At 37.3% G+C, this 23840-nt stretch overlaps 2 protein-coding genes across 4 annotated transcripts in view; one reads left to right on the forward strand and one right to left on the reverse strand.

Moving 5' to 3' along the window:
* prkci (protein kinase C, iota) overlaps positions 1-2690 on the reverse strand; it is a 39219-nt gene extending 36529 nt beyond the window's left edge. Inside the window, exon 1 of the mRNA XM_028472814.1 lies at positions 2162-2690. Coding sequence (XP_028328615.1) covers positions 2162-2244 — 83 coding nt within the window. The 5' untranslated portion in view covers positions 2245-2690. The remainder of the gene's footprint in view (positions 1-2161) is intronic.
* Positions 2691-5104: 2414 nt separating this feature from the next.
* On the forward strand, positions 5105-23805 carry phc3 (polyhomeotic homolog 3 (Drosophila)). 3 transcript variants are annotated; one of them, XM_028471951.1, is made up of 15 exons: positions 5105-5227; positions 7859-8030; positions 11052-11207; positions 12048-12122; positions 12193-12345; positions 12450-12539; positions 13171-13381; positions 14244-14815; positions 16088-16202; positions 17279-17550; positions 17646-17796; positions 18174-18291; positions 19393-19522; positions 20042-20330; positions 23217-23805. In XM_028471951.1, exons 2-15 carry the CDS (start codon positions 7884-7886, stop codon positions 23372-23374), a joined length of 2637 nt encoding a protein of 878 aa, XP_028327752.1. In that variant the 5' UTR covers positions 5105-5227; positions 7859-7883; the 3' UTR covers positions 23375-23805. The 3 variants fall into 3 exon arrangements, with proteins under 3 accessions (XP_028327752.1, XP_028327753.1, XP_028327754.1); XM_028471952.1 differs by having other exon boundaries at positions 18180-18291; XM_028471953.1 differs by having other exon boundaries at positions 13297-13381.
* Positions 23806-23840: the final 35 nt, after the last annotated feature.

Raw genomic sequence — 23840 nt, forward strand, 5'->3', positions numbered from 1 at the left:
CAATTTGGGTTTGGTTACATATCAGGCTCTAACAAGCCTGAGCAAATTTTTTTTCAATGTTATAATACTATAGTTGTTTCTCTGTCAATGAGAAAACAAAACCAGCACTGTTTCCATTTACTAATCCAACCCTGTGATTAGATGTATAATAATCAACCCCTGGAACCTGCATTCCTGACTTCTGTAAGGCATTAAAAGCACTTCATGTTCCTGCTGACTTATCACAATTTCATACAATACCAAGAAACTATTAAACTCCATTCCCTCGTTAGCAACATAACTAAGATTCCGCAGCAACTTTGTCACGAATACTTTAGATTCTCCTCTCTGTGAGATGACAACTATTGATCAACACTCGTCACTGGGCTCCTGAGGTGTGTCACAGGCTTTTAGAAGAATACAACAGGTCTGACTGTGACTGAGGTGGCTGGCAGGACACGTTTTTCAAGAACTGTATGGCCTCCAATCCCTATAAAGTCCTTTAAGAAAAAAAGTGACAGGCAGGGAGTAATGAAAATGGAACTATGATCAATGATGTCAACCTTGTTACAGTTAAGAGGGAAAATTGAAAGCATTCATACACATTCTATACCCTCGTGGTGGGGGATCCGATGATATCCCAGTGTACTTGCTGCAGAATGTGTGCTAGAGTATGGATGCATTTCCAAGTAGACCACAGGGTTAATCTTCAAACTTTCATTTTTGAGCAATAATGTAAATATATTTGCTTGTCTTGCCTTGAACTAGTTTCCCTTAGCGGCTGCATTTACAGTACTGCACATCTGAAAGAAAAACTCCAGTAGATTGAACATATCTGTCACAGTATTTAAGGAAAAGTTCTTTGTACATATAACAACAAAACTTATAAAAAGGTAATAATTTAAAACCTCACATATTTTATCATGGAGTCACCACATCAGTTTGACCCCATTTTTAACCAATAACTCATAATCTTATCGTCAACTCATCTTTATCTCTCTTAATATAACAGTCATCAAACCCTGCCACACACACATTATATATATATATATAAAAGAGGTCAAAAAATGGAAAAAAAAAACGTGTGCAACTTTTAAGCAGCTTCTTCAAAAATAATTTATAATATTGTGCCTTTCTCGATCCCAAGAGCACTTGACAAAGAGAAGGATGGATTAGTTTGAAAGGTGATCATTGTTCTAGGTTTACCAGCTTTCATATGTTTTCATTTGGAAGTTTAAGGGGCAAAATAACATTGATTGATGTTCATATAAAGTAATAGAGCTGGTTATTACTGCTTTGCTACAAGACAGATTAGTGGGCATGTTATTGTGATTTCTCTTTTTTACTTGTTCCTGCTTTATAAACGAGATATCGTTAATCTTGTAAGTGCTGCCATCTAATCCCAGATAGTTGAATCAAGAATGTGATGGTCTTTTCTTTTTTTTTTGGAGGGAAGTATTTTACTATGCATTTGCCCATGAAAAATATGAGCTATAAACATTAATAGCAAATACTGACTGTAATCAATAAATGAATAAGGTAGAGGGGAAAATTAGCAATACGCGAGAGAAAGTAAAATCCAAATACAATATAGTGAATCTGAGGTTGTCTTTTGTCATACTTTTACAGTATACTGTGTTAATCTATAAAGTACAGCTATAACATTGGATTAAAGCATCTATAATAGAGCTTTCAGTTGTAAAACTTCAATCACAACTGCAGTGGATTATAACCCCATAGTTTCGTAAACATTATCAGTGTACCTTTAAAACAAAATAGAAGTTTAACGATGACAAAACGACAGTACTGTATTCAAAGTTTCGGTGCCAAGAGTGAGTAAGACGATCAATAACAAGCCAAATCCCTAAACAAACTTAACTACTGTTAGCAAAGCTGAGCTGACACACAAGCCCTGAGATAACTATCATTACCTTCATAAAGTAAAGAAATTCATTTACATGTAGCGGACACAAATCCTCAACAACACGGGGCGAGTGACGATGTTACTGGACTGTCTGCTAAACTTTATTTGAACCAGGTACCCCGCGTTAGCTAGTCGTTAGCTGACGTAGCTAACGTTAGCCACACAGCATTAGCCGTCTCTCCTAACTCTGAAACTCGCTCTATGAGGTTAAGTGTGATAGTCTAGCTTAATGTCAGTAGTCTTTATTTTTTATCTTACCCTTTGTAGTATGCTTTGACCCGGACTTGGTGGGAATTCTCGCCGGGGTGGGACATGGTGCTGTCCCGCAACGTCGGCATCATAAGCTCAGCCGTAGTCTCAGATACCTCTTCTCTCTTCCTTCTTCTCCGGCCCTGTACTTGTACACCACGCCCAAAATACTTCCTTTTAATGGCCCCCTCGGTAAAACCAAAGTGTAGACGAGCTGACGGTCCGTTGGGTCAAATACTGTGTCCGTTCGTAAGCCCAATAGTGTAAACACATAAAGTAAATGAAAACTTGAGGGGTTCGCTAAACAACTCCCTGCTGCAAAGGCCTGAAGACGGAGCAGTCCACTAGTGGAATGCTGGGGGTCGAGCATAACTTCCTAAAACAGTATCAAACATCTAAACTCATTGAAAACACTATTTCACACCACATAATATTTATTCTACCACGTTTAAGAATCGTTTTTAGGATAAAATCATTGGATAAATCCTACATTTTCCAATGATCAGACAAATATTGTCGTCATTCCGACTGTACTATTTGCCGTTTTTGCTGTCGGTGAATGATGCGTTCAGGAGCAGATTTTTACAGTCGAAATAAACATGAAGCCCCGCAGGACAAGTGCAGCATTTAGGTGCTGTAGATCGGAAATAATCGCATTATTGTCCTAAACAAAAGCAGAATTTGCTTTTAAAATTTTAATTTTAGAAACTGCCTTCCTGCCTTTTTTAAAAAATAAATAAAGAAAAAACACTAGATGGCCCACAGGCTGGAAGTGGAAAAGAAGACAGGAAAAACATTTACAAATAAAAACAGTTATTATTTTATTTCCTTGTTTGTTTGTTTACTTTTTACAAGACTCCATTTAAATTTATTTCATTTTATTTGTCCTCACAGTATTTAGCCGACGTCATGTGTTAATATGTTGATATATAAGAGCTCGGTACCTTTACATTTCTATTAATGGATGAATATTTCTGACACGTCACTACAATGTGAACATTTAATTCAGTTTACATTGTACATTTTAATCTGAGATGGAAATTCTGTTTTCCATTGTTGTGTTGATTTTGCAGTGGGGAATGTTTACATTTTATTTATGTAAATGGAATGAATTTAAACACTTGGGGAAAGCATGTCATTTTAGCTGTCTGGGAGGATTCCTCAAATCTATTGTTTTCCAATAACAGAGGCCTCCGAGACCAGACATGGGCAACTGGCGTGTGTCTGCATTATGTTCCAAATCTGCAGCTGAAAAAGCCTATGTTTAATCTGAGCCCATGGCCATTTGAATCACATCTAATCAAAGAACATTTAACTACTGATTTTACTATATTATTAGAGTGAAATATTGCAGTAGGGAGATTAGATAACTGCTTTTGTTGTTTGTAATTGTTTCAGTCCAGAATGTCAAAGAACCAAAACAAAAAATGGAAAGTTCCTTAAGATATATATATATATATATATATATATATATATATATATATATATATATATATATATATATATATATATATATATATATATATATATATGCCTTTAGTTTAAAGACAGCACAGGATCACATCATATCACAAACAGATATGGAATGTGGGAATTTGAGATTTGTGGCACCTGATTTGAAAAAAACATACCCTCGGCCAGAGGTTCCCCATCAATTTTTTTTGTTGTGACCCCATTTTTTATTTCACAAATTTCTGGTGACCCAAGCGACTTTTTTTTTCTTCTCTGAAATGTGATTTTGATCATGTTTGTTATCAGTGTTGGGAGTAACTAGTTATTTTTGTAATATATTACAGTAATATATTCCTTTTTTGAAGTAACTCAGTAGTGTAACTCATTACAAAAGTGAAAAGTGGTAATATAGTTACAATTCAAGTTACATGCATATTTAATTTAGGTGCATATTTGCTTTGCTTTCTCACTGTTTTCAATTATTGGAGGAAAAAAAAGATGATCATTATAGTTAAATATAACTTAAGGGGAACAAATAAACAGCTTTCTGCTCCTGAAACAGCAGAAGTATTTGAAACAAAACTTAGACCAATGTTATTCAAACAATATCAGTGTGATATAATTAGTGTTCTGGACCAAAAGTAACTCAAAGTAGTGCAACTCAGTTACATTAAAAAAAAAAAAAAAAAAAAGTAATATTGTAATACAAATACATTACAATATTATTCCAGTAACTAGTAATATAAATATATTACAAGTTTAGAGCAACTTATCCAACACTGGTTGTTATACTGTGTTACAATTACAAATACAGAGTAGCCAGGAATTAGTCCACACACTGACAAGATGCGCCAGCTCAGATATTTTTATACTGCATTTTCTTTTAACCAGATTTATACTTGAGAAAGGGATTGTCAACTGGTGGGTCGGGACCCATAATTGGGCCACGGACCTGTACTGGGTGGATCGCGAAGAGTTGGTCAAAAATAAATGAATACTTAATGTTGTTCTTGCTGGACTTGGAGAAAGAAAGTGGGTCGTGATTTAATGACCGTGGCAAAATGTGGGTGTCCCAGGGTTAGACCAGTTGAGAACCCCTAGTTTAGAATATAGTTGATGGGGATCGTGCGTGGTGTTTTATTTTGAAGAAAAAAAAAGAAGAAAAAAAACATGATTTAATCTGTAATTTAAATTTATATATATTTTTTTAATCATGACTTGACATTTATGGCGACCCTATTTTATTTGCAGGCGAACTATAAGGTTGAAAAATACTGCTCTAGTGAAAATGTAATTTAAAAGACACAATTTAAAAATAAGAAATATGACTGGAATAACAATGTACGTTAATATTGAACATATCTAATGCGTCTTAAACTATTATTACTTTAAATGTATATTATCAGAAATCCCGTCAATCTCCGCCTGCATGTGGAAGGTCCTCCCGCACTGCGAGCGGTGCTGTACCAGGGCTTTTATTTTGGTGATACCCGCTGTCTGCGCTCTGATTTTAAAAAAAATCACCATCTTTAGACGTCGATGACACATCACCGTGTGTCGGAGAGTGGGACAATGTGCCGGTATGCGGTCCGTACCTGACGGCTCGTGGCTTTCAGTCCTAAGGCAGGTAACGCCGACGTGAGGTGGATGGGAGCGCATGCAGTGGGCGGTGGGAGGCAGCACGCACATAGATGTGGATCCACATTTGATGGTGGCTGTGGATTCAGGATGCTTTCGTGATCACGGATGTGGTGCTGTCTGTCTGTCTGTGTGACAGACGCAATAACAGACAATAACAGTCTGGACTGCTGGCCATGCGTTGGGGAGACGTGAGAGATGATGATGATGATGATGATGGTGATGATGATGATGCACGACTGTCAGATGTTTGTGTGCACCACCACTGCTCGATGATTCTTTTACAGATGCTTCAATGACGCATTAGATCTTTGAAAAAAGCCAAAATAAACTAAGTGGGGTCCAACTGGCCAGCAGTCATGCCCCGAAGGACCTAAAATACACTTCTTGCTAGATGACAAATACATTTGACCCTTTTGTGTAATAGAAAACACAATAATAATAATAATAATAATAATAATAATAATGAAATTAATCTATTCATTTTGAGCAATGTAATACAAACAGAAAAGCTTTCATAGTATGTATACTGTACATACAATATTCCATTTGTAGCCTTCATGGCTAATATAGATGATATGTATTGACATAAATACTGTAGATTAACATATTATTTTTATTTGACCTATTCATTGTTTGAGCTATGGAATATTGCACAATATCATTTAATTTGAATAATTTTGACTGCAGGAATAATGAGTTAAGTGTGATCAATACTGTATATCCAACTTTGTGAATCACCCATACCGCTCTTTTTTTGTAACATCACACAAATGTAACAAAAGGAAACTGAAATTACATTTTTAAAAGAAACAGACTCACAGAACTTGGAGCCCTTCACAAGCATGTCCATTTGCAGTTTTTGCAATAAACCTAACATCTTTTTGAATGTCAGGAAAATAGCTGTATAGGCCTACTACCTGAAATAAAACCAAGCACTGGAAAAACATGTACATTCCAAGAAGAAAATTTCCAGCTCAACACTGGGAATAAACCCAAAAGCCAACCAATGAACAGAGAAGATAAAAAATAAATAAATGTTTAAATTCACGAGTGAGGGAAAGATGGAGCGAGAAATCAACAGACAGATTAGTGCGGCATCTGTAGTGATGAAGAGGAGGCTGAGCCAAAAGGCAAAGCTCACGATTTACCAGTCGATTTTTCTTCCTACCCTGATCTACGGTCATAAACTTTGGGTCATGACCAAAAGAACAAGATCACCGGTATAAGCAGCCGGAATAAGCTTCCTTCGTAGGGTGGCTGGGCTCTCCTTTAGAGATAGGGTGAGAAACTCAGTCATCTGAGAGGGGCTCGGAGTAGAGCTGCTGCTCCTCTGCAACGAGAAGAGCCAGATGAGATGGCTTGGGCACCTGATCAGGTAGCCCGCTGGACGCCTCCCTGGTGAGGTGTTCAGGGTATGTCCCACCAGTAGGCAACCCAGAGGAAGACCCAGGACAAGCTGTAGAGACTATGGCTGTGTTTGAAATGGCATACTAACGTACTACTCGTACTAAGTCTGACAATACAATTAGTATGTAGTATGTTCAGATTAGTAGTATGGAAAGGTTGAGTATGTGAGAAATACCCGCATGGATACTACGTCAGCACATTTTTGAAGTATGCACAGTTCCCATTATTGCGAGCAGAATGTAAAGTCGTCCTGGGACCAGCTTCAAACTAAAAGTCAAACATTTCCATTTCAAAACAAAAATATCTCTACTTGTCCACCGTTAGTTTTTAACACTTTTGTAAATAGGGCTCTTGTTTTGAAGGTAACCGGAAGTTTTGTCAGTAGCACAATGGTGGGTCTCCGAAAATCTCCATAATGTCGGTATGAAATGTGTTTCTGTGAGTTTTATGGATTCAATGACCTCATGTTGATATTCTTCTTGGTCACTTTCTCACTTAAAATGTTTTCAGAACTTTCAAAGGTGCCAAATGAATGGAGACATTTAGCCTCAGTGTGCTTCAGGCTTATGTTGTTGTAGCTTTGAAATGCATGTTGGGAAACTTGGAAGTATAGTTCAGTGGGAACGGTCATTATTGGCCATTATCCTAATCACACCAAAAGTATATAGTAGACAGTATTTACTCATTGAGTTTGTCGTGCATAGTACGGAGTATGCCATTTCGAACACAGCTGACCACAGATAAGCAGCAGAAGACGGCTGGATAGATGGATGATTAAATGATTAAAAATAAAAAAAAATCATATTACATGCATTGCATTATTTTAAACAGGAATACATAACAGTTTTGAAACAAATGTGAACAGATACACTACTTGATCGTCGAAAGATCAAATAATAGCAAGTTAATTGACCAATTTAATTTCTAAAAGTCAAGTATCTACATTTTTAGTACAAGCATTTAAAGTTACTGTTAGTTTGACGATTAAAGTATGTTTTTATAGTAATATACTGTACATATACAGTGTAAGTGTACTTTATCGATATTGTGTTAGCATAGCCACACACGACAAAAACAAGTTCACTCCACGTCATTTTTTCAGAACACTAGTAAACAGTTGAATTGATGATTTTTTTTTTCTTCACTAATGTTGTAAATGTTTTAATCAACTCTGGTTAAACTCCCAACATCTCCTGTTCCCATCAGATAGTGTGCGTCTTCGACCTGGGATATGGATCAGCAGAGCCCTGGAGAGAAGCAGTCGGATACTAAACTAAAGGAGGTGACCGCCACATCAGCAGCAGTCTCCATGGCAACAAGCAGCTCCACCAGCCCTACCTCCCTCAGCATCATACAACCAGAGAGACAGGCAGTCCAGGTAAAATTAGCATCCTCTGGTTTCAAGCACCTTAATTAAAAGTGGCTCTTGTAATAAAGTGTCCCTGTGACTACAGCGTGTATTGTCTGACCATCCATCCCAATAACAGACAATACTAGAGGCTACTGGTTTACCAAGCAGGAGAGTACGCAGTTCTCCTTGAGAACGATCAGGCCCACACCCTGTAAAGGAAGCTAATTGTAACTATTTAAATACAATACCTCATTCTCTTAGTCATGACTTAACATGGTAACACTTGCTGAGGATAATCGTTGCTCGCCCACTGGGAAACCTTTGCTAATGAACGTGGCAGTACACATGGGCTACCCAGCATGCTTTTGTCCACTTTTGGTTTGTCTGTATAATCTGCATCCTGCAACACTTAACTTGAAGTTTTATACATAAAGACTGACGTTACGCTGTCATTATTATGATACGCCACCTGTCATTAGTATGAATAAAGTGTACCCTACCTAACCCCACTAGATCCCCACTTAACCCAAAAAATGCCAACATTGTTTCAAAGGTGTCATTATTTAGCAAATAACTTATTGACAGCCTTGATGACACCTTATTCATGCTAATGACAGCGTAATGTCAGCCTTATGTATAAAACTTCAAGTAAAGTGTGACCCTGCATCCAATCCTAATTCCCAGAGATCCTATTGTAGATATGATTATGGGCATAACTTCTGCTGTGAAAGCACAGCTATTATTTAGTGGCTGTTTAATAAACAAGCAAGCACTTTATTATTATGATTAAAAATGAGTTATAGTTGCCTTTTGATTACAAGTTTATAGCTCACATCAAGGACTCAAGAAATAGTTGTGAGCTTTATATGCAGCACTTAATTACTGTATGTGTTATGCAATAAAGCTGTCTTGTTTTCTTGTAGTAGGCCTATACAGCTATTATCCCGACATTTCTTGTTTTTGTACCTATTAGAGCACGACTGATATGGGATTTTTAAGGCCGATGCTGATACAGATATTGGGGTTTTTAAAAAGCTGGAAACCAATATATCGGCCGATAAGATTACAAGATTATATTACTTATACTTTATTAATCCTCGAGGGGAATTTCAGTTTCGGTTACATCCCGACCAAGAAACAAGAACAGACAATCACATATACAGTAACATGGGGGGACAGCAGCAGCAGGGCGGCGCTCCATTTTTTAGATGAGAAATATGGAACAATGGGTAAGAAGAGGTAAAAAAAAAAAGACAAAACCAAACTATGCCTTTGTAAAGAGGGGCGGAGTTTGGGATCATGAAAAAACTCCTCAGCAAACCATGCGACAAAAAAAATCCAACAAGTTCGCAGGTGCCACCCTTACGGCGCTTCTCCTCCTGCTGCCATCTGCAGGGAAGGGGGAGGGTTTGGGGCCGGAGGAGACAGTGAAAAAAAACAGGTTGTGTGTGAAAATGTGGGAGTTTTCAGTGTTTGTGTGAGCATATGCCTGTTTTCTGAGACTCTGCTGCAGTCTCTCACAGTTCGTCTCTACGGCAACGCCGTCCCACAATGACGTGGGACGGCGTTGCCGTAGAGATGACCCCAAGAGTTCGTTAGCCGAGACGAAGATCTCAGATGTTCATGGGAACATGAGGTAAAGGTCAGGTTGTCAAATCAACAGACCATCCATTGAAGAGTGTGAAGAAAACAGACCTTGACAACAGGCTGTTCATCTCAGGGGGCTGAATGAAGATAAAGATAAGGTGTTTTCAGAAGAGCTAGTCACAACATTGACTACCAGCCCTATTGTTCCTGGTCATTCATAGCCAATAATGTGGCCATTTCCCTTGACACAAACTCTCCAATCCTCACCACGGTGGATTCTATCTGAGAGTTCTGAGAGTTCGGCCCCTTCCGTCGATGACTAGCGGCTTTCCAATAATGCTGCCAACGTAATCCAAACTTGTGCGATAGATCAAGAAAATGCCAGTTCCAATCCGCAGAAGACCTGTTGTCATAATTTCAATTCCAATCTGGTCTGGTGGACGTCTTCCTCATCCTCAGGACATACGGGTTCTCCCTTGCCTGACCTCCTTGTTGAGAAAATTCACCAATAGCGTTGAGAGACCAGCCGATCAATTCCATGATTTAGATCTAGGATGCAGAGAGAGGCTCCTATCAGATTATCACAAGACAAAAACAAGACAAAGAGCAGCAAGCAGGAGAAAAAGGAGGGAGTGAAGGAAAAAGCATTCATCTCCTCCAGAGCAAGGGAGAAAAAAAAAAAAGTGATGGTCCAGGTTGGACTCAAACCAATGACCGTCCGATTACATACCCTCATCCTTAACCATTGTGCAAAACATCGGCTTATATATGAAGTAAGAACAATGATATACACAGAATGTATAATGTACATAAACACAAATTCTAAAAATACTCCAAATATGATTCAAGACAAAGAAGCACAAAGCTACTAAATAAAATAAGGAACTTTAATTAGTAACATTGTCAACATAAGGACTGTAAAGCACTGATTAAAATAAGACAAACTTGTGCAAACTGTATTTCCAGAAAACAGTAACCATAAATAAATCAAAAAAGGCAAAATGTAACTCTGTATCTGTAAACAATGAACTAGTGACTTCTCCCAGTGTTGTAATTTTGTTATCATGACTGCTGATTCAAAAGTGGCAGCTTGCAGAAAGCACAGCAGAGAGAGACAGGACTACCACAATGCAAAAAAGTTAATACATCAGTTACATATTACAGCCCGACCGATCAATCTCGCTAAAATCGGTCAATTAATTTCCTGTGCAATAATCAACCGCACCGATTCATCGATCTGGCTCTCGTACCAGTACTTATTTTATGTTTTTTATATATATTTATCAAACTGGAAGTTGTACCCATGATCAGGAAGTAGCATCCACAATAATTTTTAAAATATTTTTATAATAAAAAAAGGTTTATTATTTATTAATTTAAGTGAACAAATACAGTAGGATATAACAGACTGTCACTTACCAGTGATAATAAAGATAACTTTAACTAAACTTTATCCAACAGGTTATTCAGCATGCCTTCCACAGACCTCAGAGCATGGCGGCCCAGTACCTTCATCAGATGTACGCAGCTCAGCAGCAGCACCTCATGTTGCGGACGGCGGCCCTTCAACAGCACCAGTACCCCTCCCATCTACAGAGCCTGGCCACCCTACAGCAGGTCAGCTGGTCTCAGTGTCTCCTGTGCAGAGATGAAAGTAATGCACCACAAGTACTCACGTTACTGTAATTGAGTTGCTTTTATGGGTACTTGTACTTTAGTATATTTCTAAATTAATAATTTTACTGGTCTTTAAGTACGTTTTAAAAGAAGTAAAGTATTTTGTTACATTTCTACACCCAACCGTTAAATAAATTATATATTTTTTGCGCACTGAGATGACTTTGTTGTAAATTGCTCTATACAAATAAAGTTAAATTGAAATTAATTTAATTGAATTTTAAAATGACCAATGTGCATTGTGAATCTACAAAAAAATTAAATGACCAGACAACATTCACATGCGTCACTTCATAGCTGACCAATCAGATTAAACATAATGCACGGTGCCAAAACAGCATTGAGCGGTGTTTATTTTCTCAGTAAGTTCATAAATGTAGTTATACTTAGAACCTGAGAATATTTTTATTTTGAATTTAATTCATTGGTGTTATTTTATTTTTTTTTAAAAATGTACACTTTGACAAACCTTTTATTTTATACAGGTGCCTTTGTACAAAATAGATTAAGTTCCAATTGTGCAAGATTTCGTTTATACATGTGATATTTACTGTAAGCAAGGGAACCACGGCAAGATTTATTACCAAAAATAAATATTGGTTTAAGCTACTTTTTACTTGAACTTGAGTATTTTATGTATGACTTACTTGTACTTGAGTACGTACAATTTCAATCAAGTAACAGTACTTCTACTTGAGTAGGATATATCAGTACTATTTACACTTCTGCTCCTGAGGTGTTTTTAACCTAAACAATAATGTACTCTCATTACTTTTTTAGGCTTCAGTTTGTCAGAGACAGTCACCTTCATCTTCCAGTAATGTACAGCATGCTACTGGTGTTTCCCAAAACGCTGTAAGTACACTAGATGTAGCACAGGATTTCACCTTCTCCAACTCATTAACATTCACTCTTTGAAACTCAGGTGACTTTACCAGCATCTCCAGTGACAGCCCAGTTAATCAGCCGAACTCAAACATCCACAGCTGCTGCTACCACAATATCCCAGCAGGCCATGCTTCTGGGAAACAGACCAGCCAACTGTAACCAAGCTCAGATGTACCTTCGAACTCAGATGGTACAAACTGTTTTGAAGTCCCACCGCTCTCTCCAGTATATTAAACAGCAGAAAGAACACTCTGGAAACATGTAACATCTGTATTATTGCGTTTATCCTCTCAGCTAATTCTAACGCCTGCTGCCACAGTAGCTGCTGTTCAGTCGGACCTCCCCTCTGTGACCTCCTGTTCCTCCTCATCTTCACCATCACAGGTACGTTTATCAAACCTATAAGATGTCACAGACCCGGATTCGATGGTTAAATTCTTTTTCGTGCTGTTTACTTTTTTCTGACTTTTGTCTTCTTTTTGGCCGTAAACCCAACTTCTCTCTTCATCATAGCTTTTATACCAGGGGGTTTTCAACCTTCAAAACTTGAACAGGGGTTGCCTGAAAGATTTTGTAATTAATTTTTTTTTTTTAAATTACAGATTAATTTAGTTTTTTGCTCTTTTCAAACCACGCACAATCTCAAACAACTGTATTCCATACATTCACTTTCTCAAATATAAATCTAGTTCAAATAAAATGGAGTATAAAGATATCTGAGCTGGTGAACACAGTATCCCAAACATGATCAAAAAACTAATTCTAGAAGAAAAAATGTCACTGTAGTTGTCAGAAATTTGTGATATAAAAATGGGGTCACAAACCGAAAAAGTTTGGGAACCACTGTTTTGTACCCTTGAATCATATACTTGTGAATTTATTTCTTATTTTGCATTCAACTTTAAAATACTTACCATATATACTTTGCCCCTATATAATCAACAAACATTGAAGTCATCCAGATCCAAAAAGCTTTACACAGTCAGTCACAGACCCTCTTTCTGTTTGTTTTCAGGTACAGAATCTCGCTCTGCGTGCTCATTTGCCTGGAGGCCTGTCTACAACCCACAGTGTTGTCTTAAAGCCATCAACTCTATTACCAGCCCCCTCCTTACCCAAAACCTCTGTCTGTGCCTCAAAGACCAACCAGCTGTCAGACGCCATCACAGAGAGCCATCCATCTGATGGCAACAGGCTGACTTCAGGACCTCAGATTATTACACCGGGTAAATATTTGTGCGGCTGCGGAAATGGATGGATTTTTTCCCCCTCTTTTATTCCTATTTTTTTTCTTTTTCTCTTTTTTGTTCATTTTTTATTTCCCTCTCTTTTTCCCCTTTATTTTTCCCTTTTTTCACTGGGTAAATTATGATGTGTTTCAATCTGATCACTCAAATCCATCCATCTCTTCATTTTTCAATTGTCACTCCCCAGAGTCCCCACTCACCCCCTTGATTTTGTTTGTTTTTACTTTAATTGTATAATAATGCTTTATTTTATGTTGTACATGCTTATGTGTGTCCATCTTTGTTTCCTATTACATTTCCTTTGTTTTATTTCCACCATTTTTGGAAAAAATGAAATGAAGGTTTACTACTGGGTAAAAAGATGTTTTATGAATTTAAATGTCTTTTTTTTTTTTTTTATAGCTTGGATACTTTTGCTGTAAGGAAGATTTTTTCTTTTCAGTTTCAGTCTAACAAAACCTTCAAACATAAATCATAATTTAAAAATATATAACAAGACTGAAACAGGCAGAAGCCAAAATGTTTATATGGCCAACATATATCATTACATTTAAGTTACCTTTCTCAAATAATACACACAAAAAAAATGTTGAAAATGCATTTAAGTTGGCCTTTTCAAATAATGAAAAAAATAAAAATAAAAATGCGCGCACACTTTTTTCTTTATACATATTGTGACATTTTCTTTTTGAAACTAAATAGTGTGTCACTCATTTTTATTTCTTCATCAACATGATTCCACAATTTAACCCCTCAAACAGACAAACATCTTTGTTTTAGTTCTAATCTTTCCTTTGGTATAATAAACATAAATTGATATATTTCATCCTTATCCTTCCAGCCTACTCTCCAATACACACCAACGCTATCATCAAGCAGCAGCTTCCCTCTCCTGGCCAGCAGGTGGCACACCATCATCTCATCCTGCAGCAGTCTACAGGATCAGGGTCCACCCACAGACATCTCCAGCCCCTCAGCCTCACCTCCTGCATTAAAAAGCAGTCCTGTCCCAGCCCTGGGTCTCATCCATCTTCCTGTTCCTCTAGTCGACCTGTGAGCAGTGCCTCAGTGCAGACCACAGGCCCTCCTTGGGGCCTCCACCCTCAGCCTCCTCCTCTGGTGGCTGCTCCACAACGTCGGAGCTCCTATCCACAGCTGTTAAACCAGCCTGCTCCTCCCCCTCCCCCCTTGGTTCTCCCCAGGGTGCCCCCAAACCCCTCAGCCTCTCTCCACAGGTTCTCCCTGCACTCAGTCCAGGCTTTGGCTGTCCAGTCCAGGCATGGTCTGCTCACTGATCGGGAGATGCCTGTGGTGGAGACTCTAGTCCAGATGCCCTTCCAGGACCTGCCCCCCCCTCAGACAGTGGCTGTTGATCTGAAAGTGCATCCAGTCAAAGGGGGTGAAACTCCACCAGTGAGTCATTGGGTCTTGTTATGGGAAACAGGGTTGGGGTCTATTACATTTTTAAATTACACTTACGTATTGAAATATCCATGTTCACATACAAGTCAATTAAAATTACGTTGACTGACATTTTTTCCAATTGCAATTAAAATTACAATTATTTTTCCCCTAAAAGTCTATTACAATTACGTTCTCAATTACAATTAATCACAATTACTGAGCCTTTAATAAATCACCCCATAAAACGTAACCTTCCTCTTGTGTTAGCTTTCTGTTAGCATCTCTTATGATAGCGGGTCAGTTTTGACCCATGTCTTAAATCAGCTGTAAAATACACTAAAAAAATATGATCTATCCTCCAGTTTGTATTTATCTCTAGGTTAGGCTTCTTTATTCATGAAAATATTGGTTTGAATGTTTTTGGTGTTTGCGTCTGAGCCTATTTTCTGTCAGTATACCTCTCGATTTTAACTTATTTTTTTTTAAATGGTACAATGATCCTCAAGAGAACAAACATGGAAACTTGATACTACTTAGGGCTATGTGTAAACCATAGAACGATAACAGGGTTACAACTAGGAGTGTGACGATATCTCAATCCGGCGATATATCACAATATTTTTTTTTCACACGATTATCAATATGCGTAATGTATCGATTTTTTTAATACTTTTTTTTTTTTTTAATTTTTCCTTTTTTCCCCAAAACCTTTTTTGCTTTTTCACTAAAAAGTGCAGGTACGTCTTCACAGAAATGTTGTCAATGTTTGTTGAAGGAACCAATATATTGTTTACTGGAATATTGCACTATAATGGTGTCACTGGTAAGAAAGACCCTTTTTTTGTTTACAGAAAGCACTATTGGAGAGACTTATTCATTTACATTGGTATGTTGACACTTATTTACAGAAATGTTGCACTAAAATAGTGTCACTGTTCATAGGACACTTTTTCACTTAATCTTTTTTTTCTTTCTGGTTATGTCATAGATTATTGTAGATTGATTTCTGACCAATATATCGATAATCGCAGTATCGTCATATCGTGAGGTAATCGTTACCATGAGCTTTGTATCGTGTATCGTATCGTACCCAGAGGTTCCCACCCCTAGTTACAACTCAATTACGATTCAATGACAATTACAACAGCAACATATATTTTTCAATTATGATTTCACTTATAATTACATCATAATTGCAATTACGCTATTACAATTATAATTGACCCCAACCCTGGCTAGAGGTGAGGGATTAACTTGAATTGGATTGTGGTTTTGTTCCAGTTAACAAAGACGAGTAAAGTGAACGGAATGAGCTCGGACAACAATGAATCTTCACATCCACAAAGCAACAGGAGCCCTGCACCATCATCTGGGTCTCCGAAACACAACGGCTCAGGTACATTTAATGATTTTATCAGGATCTATCTATCAGGGCCAATGGAGCGATGACATGCAGAATTCACTTTTTCAGTAGAAAATCAAGCCAAAGATTTTGGTAGGATTTAATTTTTCTAATAAAATCTTAAATTCTGGTGTAAGTCTGGAAGCTTGCAAACAAATATTTAAAGAAAACAAGTTTTGACGCTATTAATTAAAAATTATTTTTAAATGCAAAAGCTTCAAGGAAGAAAAGAGTTGCTAAAAATGTATTCACACAACATAAATGTTGGTCAAAGTTGATGACAGGCGTGTCTAATTTTTTAATAGATAGCAGTAAACCTATAGAAAAAAACTTGGCATAATTTCCAGCTGTCCATACTAGGAAAACAGAAACATTAAGTCAAGTATTGTTGACAAATGTAGTGTTTTACCTATTGTAATAAAACATTTTAAATATTACCTGTTGATTATTGTAAACTGATCTTAAAGCAATGTTAAATCTCTTTATTAGGAAAGATATCACACTTTTTACAATTGTCAGTTCTAATGGATGACATAAACAGGTTAGCATATTGCTAACTAATTTGCTAGCTCTGTGTTTACATTTAAAATTCAGTTCTAAAACAATTGTTTTGGAGTTTTTTTGTGTTTTCTATGAAAAAAACAATTATTTTTTTTCAATGAATTCTTATTTATAACCTTTTTTATATTAACGTTTTCAATGTCTCAGTAATCAAAACCAACAAAGAAACAATAGACCAATACTAACCACACACAGCATTGTGGGATTCATTGTTTGCTTTACTCCAAACCTAGATTTATTTCCTTTTTTAAATTTTTTTTTTTTTTAGATAATTTCAGTAGAAACTCAATTTTTAATAAATTTGTGTTTTTATGAAGCCACAAGAAAGCTAATTCCACTTTAGTTTTCCAGGCCTATGGCAGCTTTTCCTTCCCTCTCTGTTTCTTTTAGAATAAAAGTTTACAAACACATTTGGTGCAAAAAGTTTTAACTATGCAGGAATCCTTCCAAAAAACCTAAATAATAAATAAAACACTTCTCCATGTGGTTACATTTTTGATTATCTGCAGAGATTAATTCATCCTCCGTCAAATCTACTCACACATCGATTGAGTCGCCAAGAGCGCACGACTCATCTGAAGTGATCAGCAGCAACACTCCCCCTCCCCCTCCTTCCCCACCACCTCCACCTTCTCCTCTCCCTGCTGCGACTGGAGGCCAGAGACATCCTTCCTCTTCTCCCACAAACCTCCCCGTAAGCCCAGGCAGATCCCTGACCCCTCAGGTTCTCACACACCTGGTGGAGGGTTTCATCATTCGAGAGGGACTTGTGCCATTCCCGGTAGGCAGGAAGTCCCGCCTCGACTCAAATGCAACCACAGCTTTATATTCTATAACCAAAAACGTTGATGCCTGTGAATGTTCTCCACAACTTAGGCAGAACCGTCGTTGCTGGCAAACAATCAGCACACTGCACTTCCTGAATCCCTAGAAACACAGACCAATGAGGATGCAGCAGAAGACAGTCCTGTGCCTGTTGACCAATCAGATTCCACAGATTCTGAGATGGATAATGAGGGAGCTGAAGGTGAGAATGCGATTATGTATAAATATATATTTATTGAACAGTAATGGGTTGTGTGGTTGAAACGCACAGCAACATGTGTACGTAGGGCAGGATGACACGGGGAAACTCGTTTTACTTTTTAGTCTATGTTATTATACTTTTTAATTTTAATCTTTATAATATATTTTTGTATTTATTAATATTTTCCTTCTCATTCTTATACCATTTTTTCTCATGCACCATCCACCAAGTAAAATTCCTTGTATTGGCTATGAAAGTGATTCTGATTTAGAGTTTTATCATTTCATTCTCTCACCTAAATAATTTTATTAGCAAGGCTTTAATATGTGTGTGTGTGTGTGTGTGTGTGTGTGTGTGTGTGCAATGATCTTTTGAAGTTGCAGAGCAGGAGGAGAGTGCAGCAGAGTTGCTTCAGTGTGAATACTGTGGAAACAGAGGTCCCGTTCAAAAGTTTGTGCGCTCCAAACGTTTCTGCTCCATGAGGTGTGGCAAAAGGTGATCATTCAGCACCATGTATACAAGTTAATGCTTCATTATTATAGATGATTGCTCTTAAAAAGGACATTTAATGCTTTTAAAAGGTTGTATCGTGATCTTTTTTGGATGCACAATAGCCACGGTTACATGTTTATTATTTCGGAAATTTTTATTCCGAATTAAATCATTCAGAATTAAAGTGTTCTGCTTCGTGTTTACATGGAAATGGTCATTCCAGAACAAGGTTTACATGGAAAACTGGTTTATTCGGCTTTAGATAATTCCGCTTTAGGTCTGGGGGTTGGGAAGGCTCTGATTGGACAGGGGGCGAACGTGATGTATCACGTCTATCAGGAAAAACACACACGAAACCTTTTAAATAATTCATATACGGTACATCTCCCATTGTTCTGTGGTGGACACCACTGTATTTATTTTAAATACACTCTTCGCCAAACAGCAAGACTCTAATCTGATTAAGTTTGTAGATGGTCTAGTTGTTCATTAAGTAAAGAGGCTTCAATAGCAGTGAAATAGACAAAAATGTCTACTGTTACTAATAACAGTAACAATACATTTTATTTGTATTGCACTTTACATTAAAGAAATCATGCAGAAACATGTAGATGAACAATACTTAAAGTGATACAAAGCCATCACAAGAAGGAGCGTTAAAGACCAGTCTAAGGCTGAATAATAAAAAAAACTATAATATTTCTCATTCAATTCTTCTAGATAACATTGTTGCCAAATGTTATCATGAAAAGATGAGAAAGTCTCTTGAACTTTTCTGGGGTTGTGTGAGATTTCATTCAACTTTCAATTTTTTGGTAAATCAGGTGCATCAAAAAGGTTAAAAACTGTGTGATATCAGTCAGCCCTTGCTTTTCTCAGCATTTACCAGAAAAAAATACAACAAAAATAATCTATCAAAGTGGAAAAAAGAAAAAAGAAGAATAAAGAAAAGAATGAGATCAAAGAAAAATGAAAGGAAAGAGAGAGAGAATGTGGTGGACACCACTTGCTGAACTGGGACTTTATCTTCCAGCAGAAATAACTAAGGTTATGTTGACATAAATAAAGACACCCTGTATGACACAGAACACTCTGTCTTCTTAGGTTCAGTGTGAGCTGTGCCAAACGCGTGGTTTTGCCGCATCCTGTTCACCTCGCTCACAGGCCAATGGGCAGGAGGGATCGGCCCCCCAGCAGAGTCAACGGAACATCCAGAGAACATTTTCAAAGACAGGTCTGTGCATGTCTTTGTAGTTAGAAAGCAATGTGTTCACTGCTTTGGATCGAGGCTGGGGAAACTCATCACAGTTTAAATGTACTGAAATCAGGTGAAAACATGTCAAAACAAGTTTCTGGTTAGAGCAGGGTTTTTCAATCTTGGGGTCGCCTGATAATACAATGGGGTCAGATAGTGTAAGATTAAGAGAGATTTTGCTGAAATCAGGGTAATATTGCAATATTTCTATATTATTTCCTTTGAGCAGGATTAGCATGAATAGAAAAACGTTAAAATTAGAATGGAATGTCACTTTTCTGTTGAATGGGACCATATTGACCAGCATTTAGTGAACTCTGACAGCCTATATTTGTGTTGCAAATATTTTTACCTTCCAATTGTCTGGATCTAACACTCCAATTTAAACCACTAGGTGTAAACAAGCATCCCATGCTAATAGTTGCTGCAATAAAAATTTCAGGTGGTCATAATATTATGGCCGATCATTGTTCAGTTGCGAGTCTTTGTGATTCACAGGCTCGTGACTTACTGATTTCAAAGGAGGCCTCACAGAGTTTACGCAGAGACAAAGAGGAGCAGCAGCAGCTCCAGCAGGATGAAGAGGAGGACGAGGAAGAGGAGGACGAGGAGGAGCCGTCCGTCCCCATGAGGACCCGACAGCAAAGACAGACTGGGGGAGAACATGAGGGAGAACGAGAGCAGACGATGATGGAAACCATCACCGTTTCTGATGGAGAGGAAGACGCTGGCAGTCCGTCTCAGTGGAATGTAGACCAAGTGTTTTCATACATTAAAACACTGCCAGGTATCTGGATCACTTGTTTTTCTTAGGGCTAAAATAAAAGGGTTAACAGGGTAGCTAAAAATAAATATGAAACATACGGGCATCAGCAGACTCTGCACCTCCTGACCACAGACGTAGGTTAAAAATCCACTTTTTACGGCGTTGTTCTGTGAGCTTTTTACATTTCTCACCTTTGTGAACGACAATCTTTGGTACTCTGTAAAATTTCTTTCCCTTTTCTCGATTAGAACGATTGGAGCAGCGGTAAACTACACAAAACATGGGCATCTTGATCATTTCAAACGGCAGATTCTCAAGCTACTTCACTTCCTGCCCTCCATCTGAATTTAGCTCTCTGTATCTATATCTCTATACGACGCAGCAATGTGAGTGACGTCACGTGAATCGACAAAGCAGGCTCCGTCCGCGCTGTCAGTGTGTGTAGTCAGTTGCAATAGCCAATCAGATCTCTTGACTTTGAGTAATAAAAAGCTCCCCCTGTAACGTGGGAAGAGTGTAACGCGAATACCCCTCCATGACGCCGACACTGGGCTCGGAGCACAGATGCTGGTCAGCGTGGAGACACGAGTTTTGATGAAGTCTGTCACTGATATAACATCAATGTGTGTGTCAATAGACACTTCTATAAAACAATGACAGAACAAAAGAATGCATTTATAATTGTTGTATTTTCAAAACTAGAAATTGTGATCACAACAAAAATATACATTAAATAATACAAAGTGCATGTGGTCTCGAACCCCGTGTACAAAAACAATTTGTAAAAAAATAAAAATAAAAGATGTTGATAAGGTCAACCTAAAGCCTTTGCTTAGTGCACTATTAAAAAAAGAAAAAGATGTACTGTATATCACACATATTTCCCAATTTAAATGTTATATATGTTTATCACAATAAAATACCTATTACAAATGATCAGATTACCTACAAGTTGAGAAAATTCGATTCATTTATCAATATTATATAAAATCACACAATTTATAGTCAATGAAAGTAATTTACTGCTCATAATTAATGCTAGTATAAGCAGAAAACAAGGTATTTTAATTCAAAGCAGGTTTAGTGAAGTAAGTTATGCATGAACAAAATTGAACTAGCATTTGCTAACTTAGCTAGCTTCTTGCGTAGTTTTCTGACATATGAGCACTAAACAAACGTAATAACTATTTCAATCACAGTTTGTTGGCTAACGAACACTTCTGCATGTGATTGAAATTAAAAGATTCTTGAGATATCAACGTGACTTATGGTCTCACCTTTCCTCTGGACGTGAAGAACGTGGAACACCTGTAGCGAAAAATAATCCTACGGGTGAAAGCCTCCTACAGGCGCATGCGCACTAATAGCATAGTAAATATTTACATGTATACATACATTTTGCTACCTTAAATGTTCCTACTATGATAAATCCTAGTTCTAACCCTAACCTTAACCCTACAAATTAATTTAATTCAACTTTAGTTGTATAGCGCAATTTACAACAAAGTCAAAAATTAAAGGAAAGATTCTTACCGTTTTTCAACATGACGGACGCGCATGCGCCGCTCGCCAGGTGCGCAAGCACATTGTCTACCGTAGGAAACTTGCGCTTACCATAAAAAGTCAGTTGTACCTCATATAGTTTACATCGAACTTATTTCGCTGCTTTATCTTCGCTGAAATGTTCCCGCGCTTTAGAAAAAAACTTTAAATCGAGCTTCTTCAACAGTTTGAGCTGCCATTCTTCCTTGCTTGTATTTTCCAATTTCCAGCATTTAAACGGTCAGGCGGGAGTGGTACTGCCCCCCACAGTTCATGTAAGGACCTGCACCCGGAAGTGGCAGCGCGCCGGTTTTTATCCTTTTTATTTATTTTTTATTTACTTATTTTGCAAACAAACACTATACAAGGACATAGAAAATACACGAAAAGATTATCAGGGGGTTCACATACAATCAAACATTTTAGAAACTGTATAGGTTTTCTGAGCCTTTTTATTTTCGGATTTCTTAATGAGATTTATGTCATTTATTATATCAATATGAAAGTCAATGAAGGTTGGTTTTTGATTGCTGTAGTCATACTTATGGATGTAATATTTTGCCAAAATAATTAAGAGGTTTATTAAAAAGGAAGCATTTTCTTTAGAATATTTTCGAAAAAAATTTCGGCAAAAATCTTTGTAAGCCGGTTTTTAGCCTTTGTTATTGTTTATAAGATTAAACAACGCGTCGACGCAGATTTTTGTAGATTAATTTTTGTAGTCGACATTATCAATTATGTCGACCTTAATTAACATTATCTACCTTTTCGACCAATGTATCACGTGAAAATATGGTGGATAATATATTATGTTTCCATAGCGATGTGATACAAAGGCCATGGCTTATCACACTGGTTCCCAAACTTTTCAAAGTCATGTACCCCTTCAGACATTTAACCTGAAGTCATGTACCCCCTACTCCTGCACACCTAAAAAAACATGATAATGTAATGTCATATACAGTGTAAGTGAAATTTGTCTCTGAATTTTACCTATCCTGTTGAGAAATAATATAAAATAAAAATAATTTTTTAAAAAATCTGTAAGCACAAAATAAAACAATGTATTTAGAATTATCACTGAATTTGTTTATTTAATTATATTAATATTTAAATTGCCCGTCTTTCTGTTTTGTTGACATTTTACTGGAAGTACGTGTTCCCTTTGATTATGTATTTCCGGTTGTTGTGAAAAAGGTCTATTGGCATTTTCAGTGAGAAACAATCTTTTTTTTTATTTTGTAAAAATAAAAATACAACGTAGTCATCAACCTGAAACTGTAAGATGCAACTCACTACAACTTGAATACATTTTTAATTTAAACAAATTTTAATAAGTTTGTTTTTCTTCTGTATTTTCACCAGGCGGTTCAGATGTGGCAGCAGAGTTTCGCTCCCAGGACATCGATGGCCAAGCTCTGCTTCTCCTCACTGAGGACCACCTCGTCAGCACCATGAACCTCAAACTGGGACCTGCACTTAAACTCTGTGCCCACATTAACGCTCTGAAAGAATCCATGTGATATCTGGGAGAGAGTGAACTAAACACACACCAGGAGGGACCTTCTGTTCTACGACAGCACTGGGCATTGTTGGGATGTTTGTTTTGACTTTGGACTTTCTGAAGGACTCCAGTTTTTAGTTGTTTTTTTTATTTTAAACCTGACCTCTGCTTATGCTTACTGCTGACTTTTCAGTTTATCCGTCATTATATTTGCAGTTATTGTAGCAGTTTGACGTTGCTTGTCCACTCATTTGGGAAGGCTTAGTACCACAAAGGAAGGAACACTTATTTGTCCCACCTGGAAGTGCAGGTGATGATTATAATATGCATTTGTTAATAATGTTTTAAAATCAATCTTTAATATTATCTTACTACGGTTTTAGAAAATGTACATTTTACAGAACAAAACATTCATCCGCAGATCACAAACAGACAGTTTTGTAATAATTGACCAACACTTATATGTATAAATATTTGGGTTATTT

The sequence above is a fragment of the Gouania willdenowi genome, chromosome 17 (genome assembly GCF_900634775.1).
Source record: "Gouania willdenowi chromosome 17, fGouWil2.1, whole genome shotgun sequence".
Taxonomy (NCBI): domain Eukaryota; kingdom Metazoa; phylum Chordata; class Actinopteri; order Blenniiformes; family Gobiesocidae; genus Gouania; species Gouania willdenowi.

Excerpts from the sequence above, each read along its gene's own strand:
- phc3 (XM_028471951.1), top strand. The coding sequence starts at position 7,884 with ATGGATCAGCAGAGCCCTGGAGAGAAGCAGTCGGATACTAAACTAAAG. Across the intron at positions 16,203-17,278 it reads TCCGAAACACAACGGCTCAG|AGATTAATTCATCCTCCGTC; the intron begins GTACATTTAATG and ends GATTATCTGCAG. Across the intron at positions 17,551-17,645 it reads AGGGACTTGTGCCATTCCCG|GCAGAACCGTCGTTGCTGGC; the intron begins GTAGGCAGGAAG and ends TCCACAACTTAG.